Here is a 7875-nt window from a genome sequence, read left to right on the forward strand (position 1 = left end):
AACTTTTTCTGGGTCACCCATCCTATGACCGGCCTTTGCGCAAGTTGCTTAACTTCAACAATCGCAGACCGAGCGCGTTTACCGCTGCGCCACCGAGCTCCTCAGTTTAATAATATTAATTAGGAAATGTATGGTTGCGGAGGTAATTAACTCTTAATTAGATTTCTCTTTGCAAGAGCTGTAGTTGCTGGTATCCGCTTGAGTTCCGTTCGGTAATTATTGTTAATACTAACATGCACGCCCGCCCATAACGGGGTAGGTAGAGAGTACTATGTCGGAGATAGACGTGGGAAATAATAAGTTAATACTGTATGTATCAATATGCTGTTTTAATTATAAGATGTAAGTGGGAAATATTAAAAAAAAATAATCAATGCAATATTGGGTCTAAGAATTTACAACACACAGGGTGTTAGTATCAACGCACCGAGTACTGGGGGGTGCCGGGGCCGAGTACAACCCCCCTGTTATCTGTGATCTAAATATGAATTCAAACTCATCATCCTCAGCAGTACGACGCCCACTGCTGGGCATAGGCCTCCCCAAGGATCTCCACGACGATCGGTCCTGCGCTGCCCGCATCCAGCGGCTTCCCGCGACCTTCACCAGATCGTCGGTCCACCTCGTAGCGGGCCTACCCACTGAGCGTCGTCCGAGACGTGGTCGCCATTCTAGAACCTTTCCGCCCCAGCGGCCATCGGCTCTCCTCGCTATGTGTCCTGCCCACTGCCACTTCAGCTTTGCAATTCTCCGAGCTATGTCGGTGACTTCAAACTCATAAAGTCGAATTCAGTGGTTTACAGCCCAAGCCAGGATTCGAACCCGCGAGACTACTGTGTAAGTCACGCGTTCTTCAAACAGGGCTATCACGGATGAAATAGCTGTATGCCCCAATTGTTCTCGATAGTTCTACGTGAAAATACCCTCACTACGTAGATATATCTAATCTAATACACGGACAGAAAGCTTGAGTTTCTTGACAATAAGTCGTAAATTAACTTTCATTTTCACCAGACTTCGCCTGGACGTATACGGCCACAGACCAACTTTATTGAAGCAATGGGACTAGACACCGAGAGATAAATAATAATAATAATAAAAAATAAAAAGGGTTTTATTTCTGTAAATCTATAACAAACAAGTTACAGGGGCTTCCCTAAAAGTAGTCAGATGACACTTGTGATGGGAATGCCTCGCTCTTCCAACGCAACCAGTAGTACAATTTGATTTACACTATATTGTCTTAAAGTAAAACTTAGGTAAATTAAACATAATACATGTGTGTGTAATATGTGTTTGTCTCTCTCTCTCTCTCTGTGTGTGAATAATGATAATGATACTGTTGTTACTATTTGAAAAGCTTCCTTCTCTTCTCTCTCTCTTCTCTTGCTTCTCTTTTAAACTTGGGTCTATGATGTGAAACTCATGTATGTAACTTACAAACTTGTACACCATCATAGTATGTAAATAAAGAATATTGAATAAGAAAATTTATCGTCTATTGTATGGAGTATGAGGTTATTAACAACCTCATCAATGCTATCAGGGTTAATATCGAGCCGCCAAAGGCCTTTAACACGGCTATAAATATTTGTGAGACGTGCTAATAATTTGCAATAAAATTGAAACTTAAAAAAATGGCTAAGTCGACATTAATGATTCGTTTTGTTTGAAGAAAACACGACCTTTTTGTATACGACTTACCCAGGGCACACCCCGAACACTTCATACAAAACACCTCGTATTACACAGACACTACACATTGACGTTATTGTACACGCGCATCTGTGTGTGTGACGTCTGATGCCATACGATTGAAGACTAAAGTAATACCGAGCGGGGGTGAGTTAAACCTAGCGCAACCGCTGGTGGGGAGCGAAGAGTTGCTGTTCTGTACGTAGTATTGTTCCTCTATGCCCAAGATAAGCCGCTGAACGCGTCCTATGCGCTCTATTCTTATTCTGTAGAAGCTTTTAGTGTTAAGGCACAATACACGGTAGTCAAAGGCAGTAAGTACAATACGACACCTGCATCTATGTAACCTAGTGTTAAAGCATAGTACAATACCTTGGAAGTTGAGGTCAACCACCCTAAACAGAAAGTAGAAGTGTGATGCACGGAAGATACGGATAGTCTATTGAAAACTGTGAAAATATACATACATCATTTATGCCCGCGATCCTTGATTAGGTGAGCATAGTTCAAATCTTAACTCAAAAGCTAGGTTGCCCTTTGAATGTCATCTTTAAATATATGATAAAATTGTTTATAATATTCACTGTATATCTGTATATTACGATGCTCCTTTCATGATAAATCTTGCTACTATAGTAGAATATAGTAGTCATAAAAAGGTTATAAAAGTCTTCATATATGAGAAAGTTACCTGTCCTGTTGATTGCAAGAGTGTAAACAAAATATTTAACGTACGTACTTCACTATTCGTATAATTCTTAGATCCTGGCGAGTAGAAAATTCCTATCTAGACACGATATATGTTGACCTAATGCTAAAAGCTGACCACCAGCAAATTTAAAGCGAACCATTTTTAAAGCGAATAAATGAATTATGATATACGAAAAATCACGTCAAAAATGAAATAACACAGTTAGATGATACGATCAGTAAGATGATACGGCACCTATTACTTTGATCTGACAGAAAGCTTAGCAAGGTCTTGGTAAGTAGTTCATCTTGCGATGGATATACCTGTGACTACCCCAATTCGGATATAGTCGTGAACTAATCTACCTAATAACCCACACAATAGAAGAAGAAGGCAAGAAAACAAAAAGTTAAATTGACTGATATATTTTATTTATCTTCGGGTGGTTCATAATAAATTATTATGAAGAGATGAATAGATTTGTACATTTAAGAGATGCATCACCTATGAATTTGAAAAGAAGAACAATTATAGTTTATATAAAATATGATATAAATACGATACATAAACAAATACACAAATACGATAATATATCAAAATGAAGTGCAAAAAACAATATTTTACGTAAATAATTTCATATGAAGCATATGTACAAAAGTTATATAAAGTTGTATGATTATGGAAAGTATATAGACAAAAACAATATGAAATAGTGAATAGATAGAAATGAACACATAAAATAAACTACAATAAAACGATAAAAATAAAATAAAAATAATTAAAGCTATTGAAAAAACTTAACAAATTAACAATTTGTACTAAAAACAGTAAATAAGAGTATTAAAACAGGTACTTTGAAGTAAATATGAACAAAAATGAAATATAAAAATAGATACAGAAGAAACGGCAACGCTTTGGAAAAACAAGACAAGATTCACTCGTACACTCTAACAACAACAACAAATTAACATTAAACATGTGTTTAAATAATTTAAATAAATTAATAAATTAGATTTAATAAATTAATAAAACTCTTTACTCTGAGGTCCGTACTAGACTAAGAGATAGACTATTCCTGCGCAAGGATGGCAGAATCTTAGGCTTAGTTGGAGTATGCGTTGTAGGCGAGGTTCTGGGCGTCTTGAGATGATCTGCCCCAGCCGCCGTGACCGCCGTGGCTGTAGTGCTCTTCATGGTGGGGGTGAGCTACCACCTCGTAGCTCTCATGATGCTCATGTTTGGACAGAAGCTTCTTCAGCAGCACCAGCGCAGACGCAAGGAGCGCGGCCTTAGCCAACATCAAGCCCTTGACGGCAGCAAAGGCGATGATACCCAAGAACAGAGGGATCAAAGACTGAATCTTCAGCTGGAGAAGAGCGAAGATGGGGATCAGCTGCTTCAGCTTCTTCTTCTTGCCACGACCTGAAAGGCGAAGCAATCATTAAAGACTTCGAACATCGCACTAATCCAGGACATAGAAACTCTAGCATAGTACACGTTCAGATCTCGTTTGGAAAAGTGGTGCCTAACTAACCATTAAATAAAGTAATACACGAGATCATTAGTTCCCAACCACTGGGGTATGTGAAACTAGTTTCCGAGAGTTTATAGGTGTCTCACCAAGTCAGAGAGTCAATGGCCCGGCATAGTAGGCCATATCGAAGCTGAAGTGGGTTAAGCCTCGTTTGCATTTGAGAGCGGGCCATTCGCTTAAATTCCCTTTCCTATTCCGTCCGATGAATGGTAACAGAACAATACAAAACAATTCGAAAACTAATTCACATTCAGAAAGCAATGGTGTTCGAAACGATACTGAAATTTAAAGCGGTATCGCTTTCATTGAAATTCACGGTGTTACGTCCAGTTTGCATAACAAGCGCCCATCTAGAAAGTGCATCGATTACCGGACGTTATTCGAAAGCTCCGGGCCGGGCCTACTTCCATATTTCGTTAACGAGAGTCTGCCTGGAGCGAGACTTTTACTCGATTCTCAATCGAGATTTCGATCACGGAGTCCGGTGGTAACGGAACTGTTAAAACTAGTTACATGGTCCTACATACTTGAGCAAGTGTACTATGGAAATCTTGCAAAAACTAGACTTGTCCGCTTTCCACCATCAACCTTGTTAATGGGTTAGAGAAACTCCTGTTAAACCCGTTTGTTGTACGATTTCTCGCATCTTCTTTTTATGGTGTCCGTGCCTATCCGGATGTCCGTTTTCGAGATTCTAGGACTCGCAGTTTCACAATTTCTTTTTCAATTACTCTCCTTTAATTTTATATAACCCAATTAAGTTTTAAACTATCGTAACGACTTTCTATTTTAAAATTCTCTGATATCATAGGCCAGTTGAACCGGTTGCGAAAACTTTTTTAATTTATTAATTCGGCGAGAGTTATGACTGGGATTATTAATGAGCATAAAAGGTTTTATATAACGTCTACTCTTTACTTTTTATGTGCTATAATATCACGTAAGTGTTTTATTGCGCGTTAAATTGCATCTTGACCTGCCTATCTCTCTTGACCTGTTAGCATTAGGTTTCTCTTTCTAACTAGTTTTCGAGTTTCAGACGTGTAATTATCGATTTTACTACTATCATCATCTTATTTACGAACACTACAATTTACAGGCTCAACGAGTGCTTTTCTTTTATTGGCATCATTCAATTCTCTTCGCCATTCACCAGAAGCTCGCATCGAAACCAGTTATACAAATAAAACGTGAAAAAGTTATCTTTTTTTAGCTGTTATCTAATAATACGCTCGTGTCATAATGTTCTGTAACCGATCAATGGTTGAACTATGAATGACGCAACATAATGGCACATTTAATGTGAATAGCTTTTTGTTTTACATTTGTTAGGAGTTTTTTTGCATAATGACGCTCTTGTTGAGAATTGAGTTTAGTCATTAATCATCAAGTATTTCTGAGCTTTCTGAAAATAATCTAGTACTGAATTTACTTACTATGTGGTCTTTTTTATATTTTAAAGTTTTATCACAGACTGTGTATAGGATCAACCTTGATACTAGTTTTATATTTGTTAATTTTACAAGAAATATTGTAAAAAATATCATCAAGAATTTTCCGCACCTATTGCTTAACTTTCTATAACTTGTCAAAACATGTACAATCAAGTACCTTAGTTAGAGTTGCTCACGCTACGGTAATAAGTACCTACACGTTTAAAATATAGCAAGATTTAAGAACGTATTAAATCTTCGTGTACTTTCACTCGAGGGCCATGGTTGTAAAGAGCCTTTGGCCAGTGCAGGTGCTATTACAAATTACATGATGGACGAGTATCAAGTTGTAATAAGGCGCTGGGAATGAGAGCATTTGGAGTGAAAAGAAGTGTAGTAGAAATTGGAGCGGTTTTTAAACGTTTTAATTGAAAGTTTTTGGAGAGATACTTAATACGATGACGGTTTAAGTTGATGTGCTCATATCAGCGTGAAAAAGAAAAGAAAGGAAAACATGAAACAGTAGGACTAGGGCCCTGTGCTGGGAGGTTTTCTGGCCACGTCTTTCCCTCAGCGTTACAGATTCCGATGTGGTAGTAGTTTTACAGCTAGTTACATAATATGTAAGTATTAATTTAATTTTTTGACGTTCAAAAAGCGCTAACTTTGAAAGCCAATTTTGAAAAATAAATATTTTTGATTTTTTTGAATTTTTGAATTTTGAAAGCGTGTAAGAAATTTTGTGTAAGCTTACTATGAGAGTCAATGACTTAATATTTTTCCCAGTAAAATAAGCTGTTTGCTGAAAACCACAAACCAGTGGTAAAATAAGGGAAGATCTTTGTCTAGCAGTGAAACTATAGGCCAATAAAAATGCAATAACAGAAAAAAGGAATGATCAGAATAGTCCAAAAAACTTATATATCTCTTTAAAAAAAAAACGTTGGAAATTATAAAATAACTCAATACAGCAGCACCTAATAGTTAAAAGTTATAAGAGCAAAGAAAATTACACACTCTCGTGTGTAACTAAATGGCGTAAAAGATTGACAGTCCGTTGTTTGAAGAACGTTTCGTAGATTTATGTAAATATAATGACGTCTGGCTTGTGTCTGGTCAGTTAACAGCGAATTTTTAATTTATTTAATTAAGTTTTATGTGGCAAAATGTACTTTATTGTATAAATATCAATTAATCTAGTTACGTTTGTTTAACATCTCACAAATGATTACATAAAAAGATTACTTTTTTGAAAAATAATCTAGTCTTGAAAAGCACAATCTACCTTTCAATGCTACTGTTTTTTTTAAATAAAAAAAAACGTCTACACCGAGCACTCTTAACACTATTCTCAAGTGAAATAAAATAAGCATGATAAAACATCACTCACCTTCTTCAAGAGATCGCTTGACATCTTCAACAGTGCTTTTAGGCACCCGAAGTTGGATCACATGGTTTTCTAAGAAATCAGCAGCGGCATCCAGAAGTCTTCCTTCGACCTGGTTCTCTCTGACTTTAGGTTCTTCAGCAAGAGGCTCGAAGGACCTGGCTGATCGAGGACTGCCATTGCCAATCAAACTGATTCCGTCAGTGAGACTGACTTCCCGAGCTGTGTTCAGGTTTTCGACGTATTTCAAGGCGCGTTCCTGTAAGAAAAAATATTGATTTAGTATTTTGAATTTCGAAGACTGTAAATTGTAATAAATTTTGGTCATTTTTTGTTTAGTTTAGAAATAGGTAAATAAAAATGATTCAGCAAAATTTTGTTTTTGTTGTCGATGACATTGCATTAGACCGATATTAAACATCGATTATATTCACTTCGGATTTAAATTATCTTTCAATCACTGTTTTAATTCAATTTTTCACTTAAACCTATCAAATTCAACACTGAAAAGTGATCACTTTGAAAATTTTATGGGAGAGGCACTTGGGACTTTAGTTAAATCACTATTTTTTTAAGGGCACTGTCACACACCTTAAGGCACAAGGAGACGTCTTCTTCAGCACAACTCTTGACAACCCCGAGGACGGAACTGACCACGTCACCCTCTTCACTACCGGCGGGCTTCGCCGCGGCGACTGCAATACAAGCAAGAAGAAGAAGGATTGACTTCATCTTGATCCTGATCTCCTTCGTGGTGGCAAGTGGAATGTAGTGATGGTGTTGTGCCTAAGCGGTTTTATTCCGGCTACCCCCACTGCGCCTTAGATTCCCGCCAAAATGTGCGTACGAGTCGGTTACGAGTCATGCATGTAGAGTTTCGAAGGTATAGAGCTGACGGTTTAACTTGGACTCAAAACTCAAACTGCTTTAATTGATACAATGGTACATGTTAAATAACGTCACATTGAAATAAATATAGTAAAAAATACAAATTAATTTCAAAAAAATCAATTAAACATTTATTCAATTTACAAATTTAATTATTATTTTATGGCGAGTAGCTTAAGCTTTAACTTGTTGAACCTTAGTAACAATATTTTATAAATTATCTTGGTTATTATTTAGTTTTACAACG

The 7875-nt window shown here is 36.9% G+C and overlaps 1 protein-coding gene across 1 annotated transcript; it reads right to left on the reverse strand.

Annotated features, from left to right (window-relative positions):
* Nucleotides 1–3310: 3310 nt before the first annotated feature.
* Nucleotides 3311–7472, reverse strand: LOC126377204 (uncharacterized). Its single transcript, XM_050024899.1, has 3 exons — nt 7332–7472; nt 6744–6999; nt 3311–3808 (listed from the first exon to the last, which is right to left on the reverse strand). The coding sequence occupies exons 1-3, from the start codon at nt 7470–7472 to the stop codon at nt 3489–3491; spliced, it is 717 nt and encodes a 238-aa protein (XP_049880856.1). The 3' UTR covers nt 3311–3488.
* Between the last annotated feature and the right edge of the window lie 403 nt (nt 7473–7875).

This window comes from Pectinophora gossypiella, chromosome 22 (assembly GCF_024362695.1).
Source record: "Pectinophora gossypiella chromosome 22, ilPecGoss1.1, whole genome shotgun sequence".
Classification (NCBI taxonomy): Eukaryota; Metazoa; Arthropoda; class Insecta; order Lepidoptera; family Gelechiidae; genus Pectinophora; species Pectinophora gossypiella.

What these genes read in the sequence shown, in the direction of transcription:
- LOC126377204 (XM_050024899.1), bottom strand. Translation starts at nt 7,472, where the DNA reads ATGAAGTCAATCCTTCTTCTTCTTGCTTGTATTGCAGTCGCCGCGGCG. An exon ending in ACGTCTCCTTGTGCCTTAAG is followed by an intron (nt 7,000 to 7,331) that starts GTGTGTGACAGT and finishes TTTTTCTTACAG; the next exon opens with GAACGCGCCTTGAAATACGT. An exon ending in CAAGCGATCTCTTGAAGAAG is followed by an intron (nt 3,809 to 6,743) that starts GTGAGTGATGTT and finishes TTCGCCTTTCAG; the next exon opens with GTCGTGGCAAGAAGAAGAAG.